At 45.2% G+C, this 25,765-nt stretch overlaps 1 protein-coding gene across 3 annotated transcripts in view; it reads left to right on the top strand.

The window, feature by feature from the left end:
• Positions 1-25,765, top strand: part of LOC110521793 (cAMP-specific 3',5'-cyclic phosphodiesterase 4B) — an 87,833-nt gene that overhangs the window by 51,630 nt on the left and 10,438 nt on the right. Inside the window, exon 6 of one of the 3 annotated variants that reach the window (XM_036969410.1) lies at positions 13,138-13,250. In XM_036969410.1, coding sequence (XP_036825305.1) covers positions 13,138-13,250 — 113 coding nt within the window. Of the gene's footprint in view, positions 1-13,137; positions 13,251-18,348; positions 18,570-24,910; positions 25,390-25,765 lie in introns of those variants that run through there. The other 2 variants (XM_036969411.1, XM_036969412.1) reach the window with 2 other exon arrangements.

Here is a 25,765-nt window from a genome sequence, read left to right as displayed (position 1 = left end):
CTTTTTTCATTTTCCATTGGTTTTGTCTTGTCTTCCCACACACCTGTTTTCAATCCCATTCATTACCTGTTGTGTATTTAACCCTCTGTTTCCCCTCATGTCTTTGTCAGAGATTGTTTTATTGTCAGTGTAGTGTGATTGTTGTATAGGTGCGCGTCGGGTCCTCGTACCCATGTTTGTATGTTCATGTACATTTAGTGTTATGGAGCATACTCCGTGGACTTTATTAAAAGACTCCATGTTTCACTCCATTTGACTCTCCTGCGCCTGACTTCCCTGCCACCTATTACACCTACGCTTGACAGTAAATGTGATACTTCAGGTTTTTGCAAACATTTCTCAACCTGTTTTTGCTTATCATTATCATTGGGTATTTTGTGTAGATTGAGGGGGGAAAAAAACAATTTAATCAATTTCAGAATAAGGCTGTAACGTAACAAAATGTGAAAAATGTCAAGGGGTTTGAATACTTTCTGAATGCACTGTATATTACCATGATGCCTGTTTTTGAGGCCATATGCAGAGGACTGTAATAGACCAATATTTCATTTCAATGCTTTTAATGACATTAAGTCTGTGTGGTCAAGCTGCTCAGAACACACACACAAACACACACACACACACACACGGTTGTCTCATCCAGTCATGTTTGTTCCATGGCATCTACACTTCACCCCGCAAACCATCCATCTCTTACAGTGTTGAATTTGTTTTTTGAGTTGTTGTTGCCAAAGCAAACTGTGTTCTTAAACCACTGTCCAGAAAAACACAGTTGTGTCACCATAAAATGTAACAAAACCACAACTTGACTCCACTACAGTTTTTCATTCAACTCCATATCAGGTTTTGGTGTGTGCCCTGCCCTAGAACAGGTTCTGAAAGCTGGAAGCATGCACCCAGTAAGTATTTGAGTTATGCCATTGACGTCAGCACAGTCATAAAGTAGATGGCTCCCCTTCCCCTCGAGTATTCCCCTGCCAGCAGCAGCCCTGTTCAGCCATAGGTTCCGTCTTATCCCACTGGGCACGGACTTTCAGCATCTAGTTTTTGATTTACATTTGGTTGAGTTATCAACCAATGTGAATTCAACAACAAAAAAATCAACAACAACAAAAAAAAGGTCACCATGTCATTGGATTTGGGTTAAACGTTAGGCGGAAAAAAATCCTTTACGTTGATCCAATCAGTTTTCTGCATTGATTCAACGTCATCACATTGAATTTCTTTGTTGAAATGACATGGTTTTGAGCAGTGGGAACATTTATCCCAGCACAGATCCATTCAAACCCTCACAGTCAACCAAGCAGCCACACAGACAGATGCTTTTCTTTTGGGAATTTGGGAGAGAATACATAAGCCCCCTTTCTTTTGTAAAGCATAAAAGAGAAATCTCCTTTTTCCGATGTTTGTCAATGGTGTGATAAAGAATGTTTGGCGAGGTTCCTAGTTTTCAGTTCCTCCCTCTCGTTAAAAAAAAAAAGACAATGAATGATGATATACCTTCATGTCATTTTTTTCTGGAACACTAACCAAACATGGGAGTGAACTCATATAACGTGTGTTTTTCCTCCGAAAATAAATTCCTCTCAAACTAGCAAGCCTTAAGGAAGTAAGTACCTGTTTTATTTGTTTTGATTGTAACAGTATTTACATTTTATTTAATCAGAATGTCCAATTTACGTAACTAATGTCTTCATGTCAGTGAAGGCAGCTAGGAAATGATTTAAACCAAACTCAACATTTGCTAAACTGATCAAGTCCTAATTGGATCAGGATCAGGAGTTAACATTTTGCATCCACTTTGTGAGTGTCCTTAACTGCCCAGCAACACAAAAGCGCACACACACACACACACACACACACACACACACACACACACACACACACACACACACACACACACACACACACCTACACAGGTGACCCCTCGCTGAAGCCTGTTGGTAGAGGTCAGCTGGGTTTGCAGTGATATGGTCCTCAGATGTCTACAGGGACACTGATCCACACTGCGTCACAGATCTGATCTATAAAGGCTTCCAAACGTCCTTCTCACCTTCTCTTCATCCCTTTCCTCATCCCACTCATCATAGCTATGCCCTGCTGGCTCCAAAGGACAACTAACTGAGACTAGGGTTAATCATTAAGGCTTAGCTCACCACTGGGCTTTGTGGAGTTTGACTAAAGCCACACTATCAATGTCTAGCGATCAGACCAATGTCTAACTCACTCTGATGTTTATTGTGTTAATAGAGTTTGGGGTCATCTTTGGAGGCATCTGATAGTCACCCAACATGACTCCTACTGGTCTGGCTTATAACCAACAGATGACACAATCTTCACTATCAAAGGACACACAGAGAGAACTCTGAACCAAGCAGCCCCAGGTCCCTTCTGGCTCTATGACAGTGATGTTACACGAACGTCATGTAGCATTTGGGAAAAAGGACAACAACTGGGTAGAAGTGTGGTAATTGGGTTATGAATCTTTGTGATCCGTGTTAATATGGTGATTTGGAGGGCTTAACTCCAGTCATCGTCTGTCCCACCATTCACAATGGGCCCTGTTGAGGTCTGCCAACTGTCTTCCTATCAGTGTGAAAGTTCACGTCAGGTGAACAGACAAAGCTTGGTCTGTGTGTTTGTCCGTGTGTGTGTGTGCATGTGCGTTTGATCGCCTCACACAGATGCCTATGCCCCCAGTAAATGATGTCAGCGTTGCGTTTGAGCGGTGAGCATTCACTCCGAAAACTCTCAAGCAACTTCTCACGCAAACCTCACACGTGCCAAACTGTCTATCTTTCCCAGGGTCTTTCTGATTTAGGAGATGGGGGTAAGGTTGAGTGAGCGTGTAAAGAGAGGGGAGTCAAGGTTGGCCAACCATCCTGAGGGCTGAAAGGGGGAGCGACGGAGAGAGAGAGAGAGAGAGAGAGATAGAGAGAGGGATGGGGGCATGCATGGTGGGGTGATTTTCTTGATTTGATTACCTGGTTGCATGACCAATTTACAGCGTTCCCTGCTGGTTTCCCTCGGTTGGTACTTCCGTGTCTGAGGTGTTCCCTAGTCATTTCGCCTGGCCTGTTTACAGAAATGTCTGGCGGGCTACAGGGGCCGAGGGGAGGGAGAGAGGGACAGGGAGAGCAGTGTTACAGAACGTCTGGAAACGAATGTACAGAGACAGGGAGCGGCGATCATGGATGCTCACACACACACACACACACAGAGTCTGTTTGAATCAGTCAATGCATTACTGTGTACTGCTTAATTTACTATCAGAACCATTGTGTTATCTATGTCCCTGTTAGTCATATCTGGGCAGAATGGGCTGTAATTAAATTCCTTCAAACTTCAAAAAGTTTCAATTAGTCAACAAGTGTCAATTCTTGCAGTTGAAATAGAACATTTCAGCCATTTAGGAACAATTTGTACTGTTAACAATGAGTTGAAGAAACTCATCTAACTAAACCCAGCAGTAAGGACTTACTCTTAATGCTCTCAAACACACACACACAGACCAAGCTTTGCCTGTTCATCTGACATGAACTTCCACACTGATAGAAAGACTGTAAATAATTATTTTTTTTATTGAATGTTTAAAACATACAATATACTTGCAGTGAAGCCGCGAAAGACTGTTGGCAGACCTCAATAGGGCCCATTGTGACTGGTGGGACGGACGATGACTGGAGTTAAGCCCTCCAAGTCACCATATTAACACGGATCACAAAGATTCATACCCCAATTACCACACTTCTACCCAGTTGTTGTCGTTTTTCCCAAATGCTATATGACGTTCGTGTAACATCACTGTCATAGAGCCAGAAGGGACCTGGGGCTGCTTGGTTCAGAGTTCTCTCTGTGTGTCCTTTGATAGTGAAGATTGTGTCATCTGTTGGTTATAAGCCAGACCAGTAGGAGTCATGTTGGGTGACTGTCAGATGCCCCCAAAGATCACCCCAAACTCTGTTAACACAATAAACATCAGAGTGATATAGACATTGGTCTGATCGCTAGACGTTGATAGTGTGGCTCTAGTCAAACTCCACAGAGCCATGTGGTGAGCTAAGCTTTAATGGTTAACCCTAGTCTCATTTAGTTGTCCTTTGGAGACAGCAGGGCATAGCTATGATGAGTGGGATGAGGACAGTGGCGAGGGATGAGGAAAGGGGTGAAGAGAAGGACGTTTGGAAGCCTTTATTGATCAGATCTGTGACGCAGTGTGGATCAGTGTCCCTGTAGACATCTGAGGACCATATCACTGCATACCCAGCTGACCTCTACCAACAGGCTTCAGCGAGGGGTCATCTATGTAGGTGTGTGTGTGTGCGGTTTGGAGGATTTGAAAATGTGCGCAGAGTGTGTGCACTAAGTCATAACTCATAATCTCATTGATAAATACAATAAACAGAGGTTGTGTCCCAATTCAACGGCTCAGATATGAGACGTATGTGGCAGGGTCTACAGACAATCACAGACCACAAAGGGAAAACCAGCCATGTTGCGGACACCGATGTCTTGCTTCCGGACAAGCTAAACACCTTCTTCGCCCACTTTGAGGATAACACAGTGCCACAGACGCGGCCTGCTACCAAGAACTGTGGGCTCTCCTTCTCTGTGGCCAAAGTGAGTAAGACATTTAAGCGTGTTAACCCTCGCTTACCGCCCCAATAGATCCACAGACGATGCAATCGCCATCGCACTGCACAATGCCCTATCCCATCTGGACTATAGCTCAGTATTCAACACCATAGTACCCTCCAAGCTCATCATTAAGCTTGAGGCCCTGGATCTCAACCCCGCCCTGTGCAACTGGGTCCTGGACTTCCTGACGGGCCGCCCCTAGGTGGTGAAGGTAGGAAACAACACCTCCACTTCGCTGATCCTCAACACGGGGGCGCCACAAGGATGCGTGCTCAGCCCCCTCTTGTACTCCCTGTTCACCCATGACTGTGTGGCCACGCACGACTCCAACTCAATCATCAAGTTTGCAGACGACACAACAGTAGTAGGCTTGATTACCAATGATGACAAGCCAGCCTACAGGGAGCAGGTGAGGGCCCTGGGAGTGTGGTGCCAGGAAAATAACCTCTCACCCAATGTAAACAAAACAAAGGTGCTGATCGTGGACTTCAGGAAACTGCAGAGGGAGCACCGCCCTCTCCACATCGACGGGACCGTAGTGGAGAAGGTGGAAAGCTTCAAGTTCCTCAGCGTACACATCACTGACAAACTGAAATGGTCCACCCACACAGACAGTGTGGTGAAGAAGGCACAATAGCGCCTCTTCAGTCTCAGGAGGCTGAAGATATTTGGCTTGGCACAGAAAACCCTCACAAACCTTTACAGATGCACAAATGAGAGCATCCTGTCGGGCTGTATCACCACCTGGTACGGCAACTGCACCTCCCACAACTGCAGGGCTCTCCAGAGGGTGGTGCGGTCTGCCCAACGCATCACTGGGGCAAACTACCTCCCTTCCATGACACCTACAGCACCCGATGTCACAGGAAGGCCAAAAAGATCATCAAGGACAACAACCACCCGAGCAACTGCCTGTTCACCCCGCTATCATCCAGAAGACAAGGTCAGCATAGGTGCTTCAAAGCTGGGTCCGAGAGGCTGAAAAACAGCTTCAATCTCAAGACCATCAGACTGTTAAATAGCCATCACACTAGCACATATAGAGGCTGCTGCCCTATATACATAGACTTGAAATCACTGGCCACTTTAATAATGGAAAACTAGTCACTTTAATAATGTTTACATATTTTGCATTACTCATCTCATATGTATATACTGTATTCCAGCCTATTATAATGTATCTAAGTCTATGCCGCTCTGACATTGCTCGTCCAAATATTTATATATTCTTAATTCCATTCCTTGACTTTAGATTTGTGTGTTGTTGTGAAATTGTTAGACATTACTTGTTAGATATTACTGCACTGATGGAGCTAGAAACACCCGCAATAACATCTGCTTAACACATGTATGTGACCAATACAATTTGATTTGATTTGAAATGGCACCCTATTCCCTATGCAGTGCACTACTTTTGACCAGAGGCTGATGATCCCTTGTCAAAAGTAGTGCACTAAATAGGGAATAGGGTGCCATGTGGAACACAACCAGAGAGAAGCCAGGCAGGCGCCTTCCCTCTCCTCACATCCAGTCACTAGTCTTTTTCAGGAAGAGTTGCTCAACACCTCACGGTCCTGAAGACTAGCTCTGTTTTATTATGGCTGTTATACATGAAACAGGTCAGATCCCCCTTGGCACAGCTGTGTATCAACCTACGTCACTGTTTGTGTGGGCTTTTGATGTGGGTATGTAGAACATCAGATCCATCGTAAACAGTACCCTTATTTGCAGACGATATGGTGCTGCAGAGAAAGTGCTGTTGCAGTACTAATGAGAAAAACAGAGTTCCTCAGAGCAGTGGTAGGATCTCTCTGGTGGGAATAGAGAGAGAAAGATGCCGGAAGAGTTCAACAGAGTGATAAAGAATAGAATGCAAGTGTGTGTGTGTGTGCGTGTGTGAGTGCATGTGTGTGTGTGTGTGCGCGCGCATGCGTGCCTGTGCTCGTGTGTGTGTGTGAGAGAGAGAGAGAGAGAGAGAGAGAGAGAGAGAGAGAGAGAGAGAGAGAGAGAGAGAGAGAGAGAGAGAGAGAGAGAGAGAGAGAGAGAGAGAGAGAGAGAGAGAGAGAGAGAGAGAGAGAGAGAGAGAGAGAGAGAGAGAGAGAGAGAGAGAGAGAGAGAGAGAGAGAGAGAGAGAGAGAGAGAGAGAGAGAGAGAGAGAGAGAGAGAGAGAGAGAGAGAGAGAGAGAGAGAGAGAGAGAGAAAGAAAGAAATGGGCCCTGGAGGACCAGTGTCCTGTTCCTGTCTCTCTCCTCAGGGAGTATAGGGGGTTTCTAACAAATGTGACCACAACATCCATCCTGTGTGTTGTAGGCCTAGGTTGTCAGTGATGTGAAAGCTGGACGTTAGTGATGTGACGCTTCAGTAGTTTTAATGGTTCATAGTGAAACTGAGCCAGCCCCCTGCCCCCTCACCTCCCATCCTCGACAGGAAACTGAGTGAGGAGTGTCTCAATCACAGCTGTCACACACACACACAAACCATAGCCCAACTCCATGCATCTGACACACACTTGTTCTGAAACGACCTGACAGAAAGTACAGTGCCTTCAGAAGGTGCAGTGCCTTCAGAAGGTGCAGTGCCTTCAGAAGGTGCAGTGCCTTCAGAAGGTGCAGTGCCTTCAGAAGGTGCAGTGCCTTCAGAAGGTGCAGTGCCTTCAGAAAGTGCAGTGCCTTCATAAGTACAGTGCCTTCAGAAAGTACAGTGCCTTCAGAAAGTGCAGTGCCTTCAGAACGTGCAGTACCTTCAGAAGTACAGTGCATTCAGAACGTGCAGTGCCTTCAGAAAGTGCAGTGCCTTCAGAAAGTGCAGTGCCTTCAGAACGTGCAGTACCTTCAGAAAGTGCAGTGCCTTCAGAACGTGCAGTGCCTTCAGAAAGTGCAGTGCCTTCAGAACGTGCAGTACCTTCAGAAAGTACAGTGCCTTCAGAAACTACAGTGCCTTCAGAAACTACAGTGCCTTCAGAAGTACAGTGCCTTCAGAAAGTGCAGTGCCTTCAGAACGTGCAGTGCCTTCAGAAAGTGCAGTGCCTTCAGAAAGTGCAGTGCCTTCAGAAAGTGTTCACACCCCTTGACTTTTTCCACATTTTGCTGTTGGATTAAAAAATATAAAAAACTCACCTCCCATCTACACACAATACCCTATAATGACAAAGTGATAACAGGTTTGTATAAATCTTTGCTAAATTATTTTAAATGAAATATAGAAATATCTCATTTACATAAGTACTCACACCCCGGAGTCAATACATGTTAAACACCTTTGGCAGTGATTACAGCTGTGAGTCTGGGTAAGTCTCTAAGAGCTTTGCACACCTAGATTTTACAATATTTGCATGATATTAGTTTATTTTTATTTTCAAACTCTGTCAAGTTGGTTGCCAAGTCTTGCCATAGATTTTCAAGCCAATTTACTGTAAGTCAAAAATGTAACTACTGTAGGACACTTAGGAACATTCAGTGAACATTCAGTGTCGTGATGGTAAGCAACTTAGTTAGGAAGGACGCCTGTATCTTTTAGTAACTGGGTGTGTTGATACATCATCCAAAGTGTAATAAATAATTTCATCGTGCTCAAAGGGATATTCAATAGTCACCCTTCTTTGCAGGGCATTGGAAACCCTCCCTGGTTTTCATGGTTGAGACTGTGTTTGAAATTCACTGCTAGACTGAGGGACCTTACAGATAATTGTATGTGTGGGGTACAGAGATGAGGTTGTCATTCAAAAATCATGTTAAACACTATTATTGCACACAGAGGGAGTCCATGCAACTTATTGTGTGACTTGTTAAGCCCATTTTGACTCCTGAACATATTTAGGCTTGCCATAACAAAGGGGTTGAATACCTATTGACTAAAGACATTTCAGCTTTTAATTTTTAATTAATTTGTAAAAATTTCCAAAAACATAATTCCACTTTGACATTATGGGCTATTTATTTTGTGTAAGCCAATGACACAACCTCAATTTTATATATATTTTTAAATCAGGCTGTAACCAGCGGTGAAAGTATATAGATCTAATTTCTTACTGGTACAGGCACCGAAGTGCGCCCACACATTTTTTTTTAATACTATGAAAATGACAGGGTAGCCTACTCTGCCGACACCGACATAAAAACGATGTTGTCTGATCCGTATAATCGGCCAACGAAAAGGGGAGACACAAATACAATATGACGTCCATCTAACCTGGATGAGGAAATGATTGTCCAAAAACAAACAGAATTGGCACTGACCGAATGATAAAGACAGTGAATATGCACGCTCTGGGATATGGCCCATTGTTTTTCACTGACAGTCGCAACATAACAATCATCTATTTGGTATTTGCAGCGCACGCTGCCCAAATTGCGGGCCCTTCCGACTGTTGGCTATGCGATTTAAAATAATCTACCGCTAATGATCCTCTGTGGCCAAATCATGCTTTCTGGTGTAGTAACCTATTTTGAATTATTTGTATTTATTTCTGTATAGACAGGAGTAAGCTAATTAGGCTATATCCTTTTGGAAATTCAATTTACTTTAGGGAAAGTATAGCTTCCTCTAGCCTTATGGACATGCCACCTATGCCTTTTAACGCAGCGCATCATGATGTTTTCATCTGATTGTCAAACAATCACGTAACAAAGGCGCTCCAGCAGGCTACATTCGTTCACTCACAAAATAATTTAAGCATCCAAACACCAACAGTGCACTGTGCAACCGCAATTTGATGAATCGAAAGAGACATCAGTTACAAACACCGAAGTGTAGTGTAATGAACTGCTGCTAGTGTCATTAAGCTTACACTTGTAGCCTGAACTGAGGCATCCACTGTTGTCCACTCGCGCCTCAGTCTTGTCCACTCATCTCCGCCTTGTCCTTGAGCGTGTCTCATCTCCGCCTTGACAAGATGTAAGTGTTCCCCTCAAACCATAACGCAATTTGGAGCATACAACACCCGGTTTTCAGTCCATTCGTTCATTTTTTTTCATGCAGCTGACATGCAGCAATGTTAAATGATGGTGTAATAGCCTATCGTTTTTGGACATGTATTCATTGTGATAGGCTCACGTTTTACCGGTATGGCATACCAGACCTTACCACTTTACTTTCACCCCAGTCTGTAACACAACAAAATGTGGAAGAAGTCAAAGGGTCTGAATACACACACACACATACACACACACACACACACACACACACACACACACAGAGAGAGAGATAGAGATTCTGGGAGAACAGGATATGTGGCTAGAAGTTCCATTTTGAGAATGATGAGAGAGGAAAGGTGAGCGCCAGAGATCTTTCCTCGGACGAGGTTTTATGTTTGCACTCAAATTTTTGTGCCTAAGTGTGTACAGTATTTGAGTCTTAATCAACTGTTGGTGAGTGTGTCTCACTGTATGTATACTACCGTTCAAAACTTTGGGGTCACTTAAAAATGTCCTTGTTTTTGAAAGAAAAGCACATTTTCTGTCCATTAAAATAACATCAAATTGATCAGAAATACAGTGTAGACATTGTCAATGTTGTAAATTACTATTGTAGCTGGAAACGGCTGATTTTTTACGGAAAATCTACTTAGGCGTAAAGAGGCCCATTATCAACCATCACTCCTGTGTTCCAATGGAACGTTGTGTTAGCTAATCCAAGTTTATCATTTTAAAAGGCTAATTGATCATTAGAAAACCCTTTTGCAATTATGTTAGCACAGCTGAAAACTGTTGTTCTGATTAAAGATTCAATAAAACTGGCCTTCTTTTGAATAGTTGAGTATCTGGAGCATCAGCATTTGTGGGTTCGATTACAGGCTCAAAATGGCCAGAAACAAATAACTTTCTTCTGAAACTCGTCAGTCTATTCTTGTTCTGAGAAGTGAAGGCTATTCCATGCGAGAAATTTCCAAGAAACTGAAGAGCTCGTAAAACAATGTGCACTTCTCCCTTCACAGAACAGTACAAACTGTCCCTAACCAGAATAGAAAGAGGAGTGGGAGGCCCCGGTGCACAACTGAGCAAGAGGACAAGTACATTAGAGTGTCTGGTTTGAGAAACAGACGTCTCACAAGTCCTCAACTGTCAGCTTCATTAAATAGCACCCGCAAAACACCAGTCTCATTGTCAACAGTGAAGAGGCGACTCCGGGATGCTGGCCTTCTGGCTACTATTTTTTTAAATATATTTTGATTTGTTTAACACTTTTTGGGGGACTACATAATTCCATATGTCTTATTTCATAGCGTTGATGTCTTCACTATTATTATACAATGTAGAAAATTGTAAAAAAGAAAGAAAGAAAAACCCTTGAATGAGTAGATGTGTCCAAACTTACAGACTGGTAGTGTGTGTGTGTGTGTGTGTGCGTGTATGAGTTGGTTCTGCGAGTGTGTGTGTTTCCTGGCTGTAGGCCCCTGCAGGCCAGATGTGTCTGGGATTGTGATCAGAGTGTTCCTTGTGACTGTGTGAGAGAGTGTGTGAGGAGGAGAGGTGGTGAAAACCCCCAACTCTTACGTGTATGTGGTAAGTTAGACTTACTGGGCCTTTTCACAGCTGCCTCCCTAGCCCAGACCCACTGATGTCAGACCAGACCAGCCTATAGGCTGTGCCAGCTCATCCCTAGCCCAGACTAGACCAGCCAGTCAGGGAAAGGATTTTATAGCGCTCAAAAACATCACACTAACCTCAGTGGAGGGAAAATACCACCAAACTCTCACGGAACTGTCCAATTTACCTTATGGAATATGGAACGCCAAATCAAAATGTCGCCCATGTGACTGCAAAACAACTCAAATGTTGTTTTATCAGTATAGCAACACACGTAACTGTACTTGAGTCACCGACGTCACCGTTTGTAGTTACACAAGGGAAAGCAACGAATCAAATCTCGTCAGTTATAGAAGGGACTTTGGATACACGTCAGGCTTTATTGTTTGTGTTATTGATGTGTGTTAAGCTCCTGTGTGCACTTTCATAGCTCACCTTTTGACCCAGTTGTCGGCTTTCTGGTGAGCTCATTTACAGTAAGCATGTTTACAAGTGATCAAATCTCTGTGTATATTTGTGCCATTCTATCCCATCATGGCTTCCCCACAACAGATGAACTCACTGATTGAGGCTGACCTGGCCTGACCTTGGTTTGCGGCCAAAACGGGGTCTTATATAAGGCAAAGAAGTGGGACTGGGTGGAGATGCAGATTTGGGGGACTGACCACTACTGTACAAAGTCATATCCACAGCCACATTACGTATGCTAACGTCTTACGTGGACAAGACACTGTAGCCTGTATACACACTGCAAGCTAGACAGACCCATGAGAGAAAAATAGTGACATCTAATATAGTGGCATCTCGTATATTAACATAGTGCATCACGTGTATTGAGAGCAGTGCTGTGTGGGAGAATAGTGACATACAGTACCAGAGTCCCCCATACTTCTCCAACCTTCCAGTACTCCACTCCAGGGTTTACCCCAGCCAAGCCTCCAGCCTTACAGAGGAAAGGATTGATTGAGTTTGCAAACAGCCGGCGGCCTCAGTCTCTCTCGTCTCCTCTCTCTGCAGCAGGCCGGGAGAATGCTATAATGCCCCTGTATCTCTCATGTTTTGGTGAGCAAACATTCGCTCCACTTTGAAGGCTGGGAGATCAGAGCGGGGGTAACATTCTAAGCGGCCACGCTAAGGTCGGCACTACCGCGGGTCTGCTGCAGTGCGCTATGTTGTGCCGCGGCAGCTAGGAGACCCAGAACACACAGTTGAGCACTGAGCACAAGGCTACCCTGTGTGTGTCTGAGAGAGGGCAACACATCACCCTCCCCCCACCACCCCAGCTCACCCCAACACCCCCTCCTCTCCTCCTCTCTGGCCCAATGTCTCCCAGCACTGACTGTGTCTAACTTGGAGACTCCCTGAATTAATCCGTGGTTCTGCTTTTACGAACGTGTGGCGCTCTATATAAAGTGTTTGACGTTTCTGCTGTATTTGTATCTGTTATGCGGAGATGTATCACATGTCCTTTGGTGTGCAAAGTGCGAGATCGTTTATGATGGGACCGAGTATGAGTCTGGAGGTGTCTGTTCTCCTGAGAGGGGTCCGGTTTCCTGCTCTAAAATATGGTTTATGTAAATGAGTTGGGTGGGGGGGGGAGACTGTGCAGTGCATCTGAGCGAAAGTAGCAGAAAGAAACAAACAACCTCAGTCAGCCAGTCAGCCAGTGAGCGAGCCAGTAACAGAGTTTGAGAGAGAGAGAGAGAGAGAGAGAGAGTGCAGCTACTGTGGCGTCCCACTCTGCTCTCTCTAGAGTTCACCACTAGCTGTTAGCGCTAGCCTTTTGGCCATTAGTTGTTAGCCTCAGTGTTAGCCTTGCTCATGATGAAAGAGCATTGTGGCCGTGTGCCCCCTCTGCCTCTGCCACCACCGGGCCCGGCCGCCACGCAGCAGCCGCCCTGCCAGCCTCTCTCACCTCGCCCTTCCCCTCCATACCCTGCTGACTACTGCCCTATGTCTGTGTGCCTGTTGACAGATGAGTCGTACCAGAAGCTGGCCATGGAGACCATGGAGGAGCTGGACTGGTGCCTGGACCAGCTGGAGACCATCCAGACCTACCGCTCCGTCAGTGACATGGCCTCCAATAAGGTAAGACTCAAACTCCCTGTATAAACGATACACAGCCGCTGTACCTCTGCCCTTCAAGTCAACAGCCACTGCTAAGCTGGTTTTGAAGAGCAGCCGTCTGTGAATCTGTATGTGCTGCAAAATAGTTAGTTTGCAAGGGCACCCCTGCACCTTACAAGAGCATTTTGAGGGACATCTTCCTTTTGAAACACCCTGTAGACCTACAGTATAGAAACCTTCAAGCTTGCTTTCAACCGCTGTTGCATTGGCTTGAAGGAGCTGGCAACTAGATACCGTATATAATGTACGTTCAGGATCCTAAATCAAACAGTGGATTTAGATTGTGACTTGTTTTGTTTTTCCCCCCGTTGGAACCACGAACGGGAAATGAAGTTGCTGGGTGGTTTTGAAAGTGTATTGCTATTTCTTGACAACAGTGCCAGCCAGGGGGGATAGGTCAGCGGTGTGCTTCTACAATACGTACGAGTACCCTGCATGGTCCCTTTCATGCTTGTGTTTTTAGTAGTGGCCTTGGGTCTGCAGTTCACCATGTGATATTATGTAGTCTATTTTGCTAAAGGACAAGTTGTGTACGCAGCCTTACAAAAGAAAACACGCCAAATGTCAGGTGAAACCATATTTTCACGTTTTTAAATACAGTGTTTACATGTTAACACCACTTTTTCACGTGAGAAGAAAAACCATGTTTTCACCTCAGTTGCCCATGTGAAATGTGCTGTTTCACATTTGAAAATCGATCACGTGAAAATGTCATTTGCAGTTTCACATGTCAGAGAACTTCACATGTGAAAATCTCCCTTTCGCATGTGGAGTTGCACTTTCACAGGTAATAAACAAACACGTGTAAAAATCACATTTGCAGTGTCACATGTAAGAGAACTTCACATGTGAAAATCTCACGTTCACATGTGGAATTGCAAGTTCACATGTGGTGGTGAAATGTTGTTCTTCTCACGTGTGAAAGAGGTTAACACGTATCAGTAGTAATGTTTCCACGTGTGGAAGTGCAAATTCTGCAATGCCATTCTGTGAAAAGGTAACTTAGCCAAACAGAGTAGAATTATTCAAGTGTGTTAAAAATAATGATTTTAAAATTTCATTTCTGAGCCGTCCGTTCGGGCTGTAACTGCTGCAGGCACACGGCTCTCTTCTTCATATGTCGGTCAGTGAATGTTGGAGGAAGCCCAGAGAAAAGAACAGGGTAGCTAGCGCTCCGTGTCTCCTTATTGATCCTTTTTAACATGTTAAAAATGAGCGCTGTCAGTTAGTTTGGTGCACCTTTTTTTATCACATTTGTCTGGAAGCTTTCAAAATACACTGAAAACGTCCAAAATACCACATTCTTTATCAAAACAACAATGCGACGTCAAAAGAAGTTGACTTTTTTTTGTTAAAAAAAGAGTGCTTATCAATTGACCAGATTTTGCCAACCGTTTACTTTGGACAAAATCAAAACGGCAATATTCTTGTCGTGCTTTTTGTATAAAATATCTTAAATTACAGCTCAATTTGAGACAATTATGAATTTGCGATTAATCACAGCAAATCTTGCGATTAAACCCGATTACATTTTGAATCGTTTGACAGCCCTAGTTGACATTACTTGTTCACACATTCACTTGTTCATGCTTTTTTTTTTTTTTTTCAAGGGCATACAGTAATGTGACAACTGTAACACCAAAGCTCTGTGCATGTTTTAGTGATAGTTCTGTGCGGTGGAAGAAGATAAGTGGACATTGAAAGTATAGAGGCGAGAGGCTGTAAAAGTTGTTTCCAGACTGTCCTTTGATTGTTACATGCTCATGTGCAAATCAGCTGCATATTTGTTTGCAACTTAGTTAACCACGGTATCTCACAGAAACAATGTGCAATTTTTGTCCTGCTCAATTCAATGCAATTTCATGTTTGCAATTTCATAGCAAGAGAGGGTTTGCGTCTTTGGGTAAATGGAGTGTGTGTGTGTGTGTGTACTTGTCTTCCTACCTTATCAGGACCCAAATGTCCTAGCAGTTAGGTTAGGGTTTTGGGGTTAAGGTTGGGGTTAGGGTTTTGGTGGGTTAAGGAGTGGGGTTAGTGTAATGTTTAGGGTTAGAGAAACTATGATTTTCTTTTATGGTCAAACATTATTACTCCCCAAAAAGTCCAGAAATGTCCCGAAAATAAAAGAGATGCATAGGACCCTTGGACTGTGTGACTGTCTTCCTGTCTCCTTCCTGGTACCCGCTCAGACCAGACTACAATAGACCTCCCAGAATGCCCTGGGGCAGGGTTAATGGCCCTGTTTATTTGGCCCATTGCTGACGTCATCAGGACACACGCAGGACAGAAGGGACTTTTACTAAAGACAATGGAGGAGCTTGCATGCGTACACACACACACACAGACACACACACACACACATTTCATAGGGACTGACTGACAGACAATACAGACTTAGAAAGTTAATGTCGCTGGGCAAATGAGGTTTAGTCACTCAACAGACACTGAACAACTGACAGATTATTGATTCAAACTCATTCACCTTGGTTGAAAAAAAGCCAAAAACAAGAAACACACGAGCCAGACTGAGAAGCCGTCCCAGCCTAAACAGTCACATGGACAGACTGAATGACTGGGCGCCAGACAGACTGAGGGAGGAGTCACTGATGGATGCTGATTCAAACTATTCTGTTTCAGTCTTCAGAATATCCCTGAATCTTTCATATGGTGTATCTTCCTGTGTTGATTCCGTTCCCTGTCTTCAAAGGAATCTCCTTGTGTTGATTCAGTTCCCTGTCTTCAGAGGAATCTCCTTGTGTTGATTCAGTTCCCTGTCTTCAAATGAATCTCCCTGTGTTGAATCAGTTCCCTGACTTCAGAGGAATCTCCTTGTGTTGATTCAGTTTTTGTCTTCAGAGGAATCTCTCTGTGCTGATTCAGTTTTTGTCTTCAGAGGAATCTCCCTGTGTTGATTCAGTTTTTGTCTTCATAGGAATCTCCCTGTGTTAATTCAGTTCCCTGACTTCCGATGAATCTCCCTGTGTTGATTCAGTTCCCTGACTTCCGATGAATCTCTCTGTGCTGATTCAGTTTTTGTCTTCAGAGGAATCTCCCTGTGTTGATTCAGTTTTTGTCTTCAGAGGAATCTCCCTGTGTTGATTCAGTTTTTGTCTTCAGAGGAATCTCCCTGTGTTGATTCAGTTTTTGTCTTCAGAGGAATCTCCCTGTGTTGATTCAGTTTTTGTCTTCAGAGGAATCTCCCTGTGTTGATTCAGTTCCCTGACTTCCGATGAATCTCTCTGTGTTGATTCAGTTTTTGTCTTCAGAGGAATCTCCCTGTGTTGATTCAGTTCCCTGGCTTCCGATGAATCTCTCTGTGTTGATTCAGTTTTTGTCTTCAGAGGAATCTCCCTGTGTTGATTCAGTTCCCTGACTTCAGAGGAATCTCCCTGTGTTGATTCAGTTCCCTGACTTCCGATGAATCTCTCTGTGCTGATTCAGTTTTTGTCTTCAGAGGAATCTCCCTGTGTTGATTCAGTTTTTGTCTTCAGAGGAATCTCCCTGTGTTGATTCAGTTTTTGTCTTCAGAGGAATCTCCCTGTGTTGATTCAGTTTTTGTCTTCATAGGAATCTCCCTGTGTTAATTCAGTTCCCTGACTTCCGATGAATCTCTCTGTGCTGATTCAGTTTTTGTCTTCAGAGGAATCTCCCTGTGTTGATTCAGTTTTTGTCTTCAGAGGAATCTCCCTGTGTTGATTCAGTTTTTGTCTTCAGAGGAATCTCCCTGTGTTGATTCAGTTTTTGTCTTCATAGGAATCTCCCTGTGTTAATTCAGTTCCCTGACTTCCGATGAATCTCTCTGTGCTGATTCAGTTTTTGTCTTCAGAGGAATCTCCCTGTGTTGATTCAGTTTTTGTCTTCAGAGGAATCTCCCTGTGTTAATTCAGTTCCCTGGCTTCCGATGAATCTCTCTGTGTTGATTCAGTTTTTGTCTTCAGAGGAATCTCCCTGTGTTGATTCAGTTCCCTGACTTCAGAGGAATCTCCCTGTGTTGATTCAGTTTTTGTCTTCAGAGGAATCTCCCTGTGTTGATTCAGTTCCCTGACTTCCGAGGAATCTCCCTGTGCTGCCCTGAGGGCCATACTGGTTCTGCTTTGGCCATTATTTGGGCCATTGTGATGAGAGATAAGATAACATAAGACACTCATAGGCCAGACCCGTAGTCCAACACACGGTAGGGAGAGGTTATCTTAAAATCCATTGTTTCTGTACCGTTAGATACCCCACTGACCCCATTGAACCGTCTTGGTGCGTGGTCGAGACACTGGATCAAGACCGTCTCCTTTGCCTTGCTTGTACTGTACACTGAAGTGTATTTTTTAACGTAGACAACTTTCACAGAGTAGCATTGAGCATGATGCCAGCTGCATTCACTGTCATGAAGAGAATACAAATGTGTCTTAGAATACGGTTTCAGATGACGTTGGAGACAACATTCTTGAAGATCTGACAGCATTTGAAACCTAAGTAAAGGGCGGTGAAAGTCTTCAGTTCTGACATTTAGACTGATTCCGGTAAAACACCCAAGGTAAAGTGCATCGAACTTTGTCCGTGTCTGTCTGTCTGTCTGGCTCTATGACTGTATCGGATTGCCTGTAAGTGATGTGCTCTTGCTCAGACTTGCATCTTCCGTGTAGGAGTCAAGAACAATTAGAAGTTTGACTGTTCCTTTTTCCCCCCCGAGTCAGGGTTTCAAACTCTCACTATTAGTTTCAACAGGTCAAATCAGGAGAGGTAGGTTATCATTTTATTTACTTTGAATCTGCTTTTCAAGGAAACGCACTGTTTGGACTGACAACAGGAATATCAGAATGATCATGATATTGTTAGCAGTGTACTGACAGTGTAAACAATGCTACCCTGATGCTGGCTGCTGCAACTCTGGGTTAGAGAACAGGCAGTAGACTGTCAGGGGGAGAGAGGCAGAACTGTGTGTGTGTGTGTGTGTGTGTGTGTGTGTGTGTGTGTGTGTGTGTGTGTGTGCGTTGAGCAGAAGTCACACACGCACTCACACACCCAGCTCCCTCGCGATAAGAGTAGGCAAGCCCGAGCACCCAACTCAAAGTGAGTCAGTAGAGCTATCGCGTTTCCTCACCCTCCCCACGTCAGAGTCTGAGGCTTGGCCCTTACTCACAGTTTCAGTACATACAGACGCTGCTTCCGCGAGCCCCGGCACTCTGCAGGACTAAACCCAACCAAGCTGCTCATACACACAAGATGGGAGCCTGCTGCCTGGAAAAGAAAGAGAGAAAGTTGGGGAAACTGAACGGTTGGAGAAAGGTAAAGTTCAAATTCTTTTGGAATTGCTTACTTGTTGAAGCTTTTTCCTATTTTGAAGCTTTTAAATGGACTTTTCTGATCTATTTTGGGGTGGAAATGTATTGGCGTATTCATACTGAAAACTTAAGTTATTTTTCCGCATCATATGCGGTTGCTTTGGGGTTTTGCCATTGCTGTATGGTAGGCCTATACCGAGTTGAGTTTTATTTTATGCTGCTTTTAACCAAGTCTTGGGGAAAGTTATTTCTCTGCCTGCAAGTCTTTATATAATTATAGTTTGTGTACACTTGGGCTATTTGGTAAGATTTTGAGAAGGACACCAATATTAATGGATGTAATGCTGGTCCTTTGTCATGACTGGACTTACGACAGCAGAGCGCACCACTGGTCAAAGCTGCAGTCGTGGATGCTTTGTCTGAATTGGGCTGCCAGTGCCCTGCAGATAGTCTTTGTGGGTCTGTCAGTTGAGTTTCTGTGCTATGGCTTTCAGTGTTCACTGATACATTTTTATCAGTGAAATATTAACGTAGACTTTTTGAGTCCTTTTGAGAGTTGTGAGACAGCTGTTTGCTGGAGTTGCTTAAAGTTTACTTTAGCTTTTCAATGTTCATGGAATATATTTCAATCTGAATTGATAGAATAACAAAGCCGTCACCCCACCTTTGTTTAGGTAAAAATAAATAAAAAAATATTAGGGATGGTTGTGGAGAAATGTACCCATTCTCAAATAATTCAAAGCAAGAGTTACGCTGCCAATCACTGATCATCCATGATATCAAAATGGTCGTTTGAACTATGTTTTGAGGCTATACAGTGTTTGCTTGCATTTACTTTGTATACAAAAATTGAAGTATGACAAGCTTCTATTTTGGGTTCTGATTGGGTACAACAGTTTGAACTAAAAAAAAAGAAAAATAAAATGGACGTAACATGGATTCTAGCTTCAAGGACGTTGTTGTTGTTCTCTGAAATGTCCTCCATCATTCCATTTATCCGGAGAATCTGCATGTCTCCAAACCAAGTTGTTTGAGTGAACGAGGAAAGTGGCCTGCTCGATACGTGGTGCTTCCATCTCTTGCTAATACCACCTGCCAATGCCCCCGTGAGCCATGAGGTGGTTTCTTGTCAGATTTGTGAAAGAGTCGACATCTGCCATTGAATACGGTGAGGCGGCGGTGTTGAACTCCTACGTCTAAAGGCCACGATGAGTGGGTTTAGTGCAGCGTATCTTAACGGATCTCTCTGTAGGTTGAGATGGGGCTGCCAAACACAAGTGAAAACCACCCGGAGCTCTCTGACAGCCTGCACTGACGGGACCCGGTGTCAGATTTGAGTGATATGCCTTGTCTTGTTTCTTTATTTGTTCCGCCTCTCTTTTTCTCTTTAATCATCTATTTCCCCCTTTCTCTTGTATCATGCAGTTCGCCAGTTCCTCTGATGATCTTGTTTGTGGGCTAATGACGGCATGCCTATGTGCACACGTGCAGACACTCTTACGCACGCGCACACACACACACACAGACACACGTTGCCATCGCAGCCAGAGCCAGTCGCTTGCGAGTCGTCAGAGGTAGTGTGGATTCAGGCTCTGTGGGGTTGGTCTCTAAGCTTACTGCCCTCGTCCCTGAGGAAACACATGTCACTGTCTATGTTGCCCCATCATAACCACTGTGTAATCCCTGTGCGCCATATGTTTGCCAAGGCCGGGGAATCAAGCGCAACTTAATAAGATTACCCGGCACCGAAGTCGTATGCGGTTTAAAATCATACTATTGCATGACGTTTGATAAAACCGTGCTATTTTGCTCTGCAAATTCCCCATCTTGAGCCGGAGTCATATTTTCACTTCTATGGAAGTAGTGTCAAATTCAACAATGTTAACTTAGCTGAGAAGTTAAGCAGTGGACTAACTGTTAGTCTGTTCAGCTGACAATATGAGGACACAGTGTCCACTAGTGGCGGAAAGAGGACATGAAATTACATTTTGAGTTTTGGAGATCCTCTGTGTCAGTGGTGTTATAAAGTGGTGTTATAAACTCAAGTCATTTCAAAAGATGCCACAAGACATGCACTGTCCTGTACATCCCTATCTGCCGGTCTTCCCGTCTGCCTGCCTGCCTGTCGGTCTGTCTGCCTGCCTGTCGGTCTGTCTGTTTGCTTGATTGTATGCCTGCCTGTCTGTATGCCTGCCTGCCTGTCGGTCTGTCTGTTTGCTTGATTGTATGCCTGCCTGTCTGTATGCCTGACTGCTATCCACTGTGTCCTGTCCTATAGGATCAAATCTGAATGGAGGGACTTTTTTCACAACGAAATGCAATCACCATGCAGTTCTATACTGGCTCTGCTGCAAAGGCTTCTGGGAAACACAGCAGCTCCCTGCTGGATCTCCCCCACCCCTTGCAGCTAGAGGGGAGGGAGGCAGGGGGGTGAGAGACCGAAGATTAGAGTAGAGAGAGAGCGAGAAGAGAGAGAGAGAGAGAGCTTCCGACAGACCTCTCTGAGCCCATTCTCTGTGTCAGAGGCCACAGCATATCTGAATGAAGCATCAACACTCAGATCATCAAATATTAACATCAACTCTCATTCTCATTTACAGTCAGCTCATAGAGATTCATAGAGACAACCTTGGGTGGTGGATACCTAAACAGATCAACACTGAGAGAGAGGGGAGGAGGGGGAGAGATGCAGTAGGGATGCAGCACACACAGAGGGCAGAGAGCATCATGAAGAACAAGGAACACACCAGGCAGGTCCGAGATACTGTTGTGAAGAAGTTTAAAGCCGGATTTGGATACAAAAAGATTTCCCAAGCTTTAAAAATCCCAAGGAGCACTGTGCAAGCGATAATATTGAAATGGAAGGAGTATCAGACCACTGCAAATCTACCAAGACCTGGCCGTCCCTCTAAACTTTCAGCTCATACAAGGAGAAGACTGATCAGAGATGCAGCCAAGAGGCCCATGATCACTCTGGATGAACTGCAGAGATCTACAGCTGAGGTGGGAGACTCTGTCCATAGGACAACAATCAGTCGTGTATTGCACAAATCTGGCCTTTATGGAAGAGTGGCAAGAAGAAAGCCATTTCTTAAAGATATCCATAAAAAGTGTCGGTTAAAGTTTGCCACAAGCCACCTGGGAGACACACCAAACATGTGGAAGAAGGTGCTCTGGTCAGATGAAACCAAAATTTAACTTTTTGGCAACAATGCAAAATGTTATGTTTGGCGTAAAAGCAACACAGCTCATCACCCTGAACACACCATACCCACTGTCAAACATGGTGGTGGCAGCATCATGGTTTGGGCCTGCTTTTCTTCAGCAGGGACAGGGAAGATGGTTAAAATTGATGGGAAGATGGATGGAGCCAAATACAGGACCATTCTGGAAGAAAACCTGATGGAGTCTGCAAAAGACCTGAGACTGGGACGGAGATTTGTCTTCCAACAAGACAATGATCCAAAACATAAAGCAAAATCTACAATGGAATGGTTCAAAAATAAACATATCCAGGTGTTAGAATGGCCAAGTCAAAGTCCAGACCTGAATCCAATCGAGAATCTGTGGAAAGAACTGAAAACTGCTGTTCACAAATGCTCTCCATCCAACCTCACTGAGCTCGAGCTGTTTTGCAAGGAGGAATGGGAAGAAATGTCAGTCTCTCGATGTGCAAAACTGATAGAGACATACCCCAAGCGACTTACAGCTATAATCGCAGCAAAAGGTGGCGCTACAAAGTATTAACTTAAGGGGGCTGAATAATTTTGCACGCCCAATTTTTCAGTTTTTGATTTGTTAAAAAAGTTTGAAATATCCAATAAATGTCGTTCCACTTCATGATTGTGTCCCACTTGTTGTTGATTCTTCACAAAAAAATACAGTTTTATATCTTTATGTTTGAAGCCTGAAATGTGGCAAAAGGTCGCAAAGTTCAAGGGGGCCGAATACTTTCGCAAGGCACTGTATATGGGCTGGGGTGTGTATATGGGCTAGGGTGTGTATATGGGCTGGGGTGTGTATATGGGCTGGCGTGTGTATATGGGCTGGGGTGTGTATATGGGCTGGGGTGTGTATATTGCCTGGCGTGTGTATATGGGCTGGGGTGTGTATATGGGCTGGGGTGTGTATATGGTATAGGGTGTGTAAATGGGCTGGGGTGTGTTTATGGGATAGGGTGTGTTTCTGGGTTAGGGTGTGTAAATGGGCTGGGGTGTGTTTATGGGATAGGGTGTGTTTCTGGGTTAGGGTGTATATGGGCTGGGGTGTGTTTATGGGATAGGGATGTGACAAGTGCTGTGTGTTCAGTAGAGCTGTTGTTGAGTCCTGATGAGCGGAGGCGGCAGTGTCGTTGTTTTAGCTGCGCTTGTTCCTTTCTCCACCACCTCGCAGAGACATCCCCCGCTGTTATAGTCCTCATATTATGTCGTATGCAGTGTATTATATAACGAGGGCTTCTTCTCATGTCTTATATTTTTTTGTCTCCCTTTCCTTTCCGACACCCTCCTCCCTTTCTCTGGTTCGCCCGTCTCTGCAACAGGAGGATCCTTTCCGCCACCCTCCTCCCTTTCTCTGGTTCGCCCGTCTCTGCAACAGGAGGATCCTTTCCGCCACCCTCCTCCCTTTCTCTGGTTCGCCCGTCTCTGCAACAGGAGGATCCTTTCCGCCACCCTCCTCCCTTTCTCTGGTTCGCCCGTCTCTGCAACAGGAGGATCCTTTCCGCCACCCTCCTCCCTTTCTCTGGTTCGCCCGTCTCTGCAACAGGAGGATCCTTTCCGCCACCCTCCTCCCTTTCTCTGGTTCGCCCGTCTCTGCAACAGGAGGATCATCTGGACACTCCTCTCGCCCCATCATTCCCAGCGCAGTGTTCCGCTCGCTCATCGGAGACTCCTGGGAAGGTTTTTCCTGCCGTTTCCTACAGACGAGCGCTGACATGAGAACACTCAGTTTCACAATCGTGGATAGTCCTCTCGCCGTACTGGGGGATTGTTTCACGACAAGCAATGAGAAGCCTTGCCGAGGAGGAAAGATAACTGAAACTATATTGAGGTCTTCCTGAATAGGCCTGGTTCCATTTCAAATAACACGCATCCCAATTACACAGTCAGTTGAAATGATAGCTTTTTGCGGATGGCCTCCGGCCTTTGCCTGTCTGTTTGCTTGTTTACATCTGCTCCTCCAAGGGCAGCCAACCCCATTGATCGTAGGAGGGCGGGAGAGAGACCAAGATTAATGACACTGTTGGGAAGTGGCAGCAGTGAGAGAAATTGACATGTAAGTGGCTGAGAGTGAGGGAGAGGTGGAATGAAAGAGGGGAGGAACTAGTGCTTTTCACTCAGCAGTTGAACCACTGGTGTGTCCTCGTGACGGCGGGGCTGCCTCGCTAGTGTTCGGAGGGGGAAACCTCTCGCTGAAACAGCAGCCAGCCAGCCAGCCGCACCACTCTCTCTGGTCACGTGACACTGTTGCCATGGCGTTGGGATGTTCTGGTAATTGGCGTACACAGACAGAGTGGAGGAAAGAGGGAGAGAGAGAGAGAGAGAGAGTTGGGGGCTGATCTGATGTCAACCCAAATTGGTGAAGGATGCAATTATCTACCATTCTCTCTCTTTGGTGTTTTCTCTCGCTTTTCTCCCGCTCCACGGTTGTGTAAAAATAGCCTGCCACGGATACCCTGACAACCTCTCATGTTATTATGGGCTGTGGATAATGAACAGCCACTGTGGTCCTGCTGACACATGTCAGGCAATAGAAAGAGAGAAACTGTGCCCTTCCTTCTCATTTCCCCCACTACTGCGTAAGGTACATTTATACATGCAATCCCCCATGCCTCCCTCAAATACTGTATTAAAAATGGCTGAATGGCAGCACTAGTCTGTGGTCCTCTGGCAGACAGATAAGAAATAGAGGCTTTCCTCATCCTTGCTTATGTCAGGGAGGAGGGAAGTGGGTTATCTGCAGTGGCAGGGCTGCAGAGGAGAGGAGGGGGAAGAGAGGAGAGGAGGATAGAGAAGAAGAGAGCTCCTGTATCCTGTATCCCTGGCTCCCATTCCTACCCCTCCCCACTGCCGGGCTGTGCTGCTGGGGGCTCCCCCCCCCCCCCCTTCGCTCTGCTTTGCTCCGCTTTCTGTCAAATCATGTGCGCTGTGTGCAGCATGTTGCTGGGGATGGTAGACTAAAAGCAGGGGGGGGGACCGAGAGAGAGAGAAATGAGGGAGGGAGAGAGCTGCAGCAGTGAGAGTGGAGTTAGATGAATACAGCAGAGGAAGCCCCCCCCCCCCCCCCCCCCCCAGTCAGATGAGCATCGCAGTTCTTCTCCTAGTCCTCTCTCCATCCCAGTGTTTTTTCCCTCCTCCCCTTGTCTATTATTCAGCCGTGCTCAGAGCCCCCCCCTAGCTCAGATCTAGCTCATAACTCCATAGCTCCAGCTGCCGCCCAGCTCTGTGGATCTCCTAGCCCAAGACGGAGCTCCTTACCCTGGCTCCAACACCTAGCCTGCTCCCCTCTCTTCTTACCTAGACATGGAGACCCTCACTGAGACGTCTGCTGAGAGAGAGAGCGACCAGTCATCTTTATCTAACTGTTCTATTAGCCGTTGAGCCACAACACCAAGGGAGCAGAGAAGAGGAGAGAAGAGGGGGATTTTTTTTTTTTTTAGCACTAAAGGAATCCGTTCATCTGCCTCACTCTATTTTACCGCGGTGGATTACAGTGCTGCTACGGCCGTTGCTGCTGCTGGCTCTCTGTCCTGTAGGGAGGGAAAAACGGGGTCCAAAATGCCTGAAGTGAACTACCTGTTGTCTGTGTCTTGGGGTTACATTAAGGTGTGTTTTGTGCCATTAGCTCACATTGCTGCTTGGGATAACATGACATTACTCTGTGTTTTGGTGTTTGAGCTGTTGTAGTATTTTTGGTGGTCTCTGTGTTCTAGAGCTGTGTAGTTGGGTTGTGGTCGTAGAACAGAACTGGTGTTATTTAGCTGGGCTGCGTCTCCATCTTGCCTGCAGCTCTTCAAAACAGAATAGCGTTTCTGTGGATGGGGCTAGAGATCTCTCTCTCTCTCTCTCTCTCTCTCTCTCTCTCTCTCTCTCTCTCTCTCTCTCTCTCTCTCTCTCTCTCTGTCTCTGTCTCTGTCTGTCTCTCTCTCTCTCTCTCTCTCTCTCTCTCTCTCTCTCTCTCTCTCTCTCTCTCTCTCTCTCT

This window comes from Oncorhynchus mykiss, chromosome 30, assembly GCF_013265735.2.
Source record: "Oncorhynchus mykiss isolate Arlee chromosome 30, USDA_OmykA_1.1, whole genome shotgun sequence".
Taxonomy (NCBI): domain Eukaryota; kingdom Metazoa; phylum Chordata; class Actinopteri; order Salmoniformes; family Salmonidae; genus Oncorhynchus; species Oncorhynchus mykiss.
This window is presented reverse-complemented; position numbering and strand designations above follow the sequence as displayed.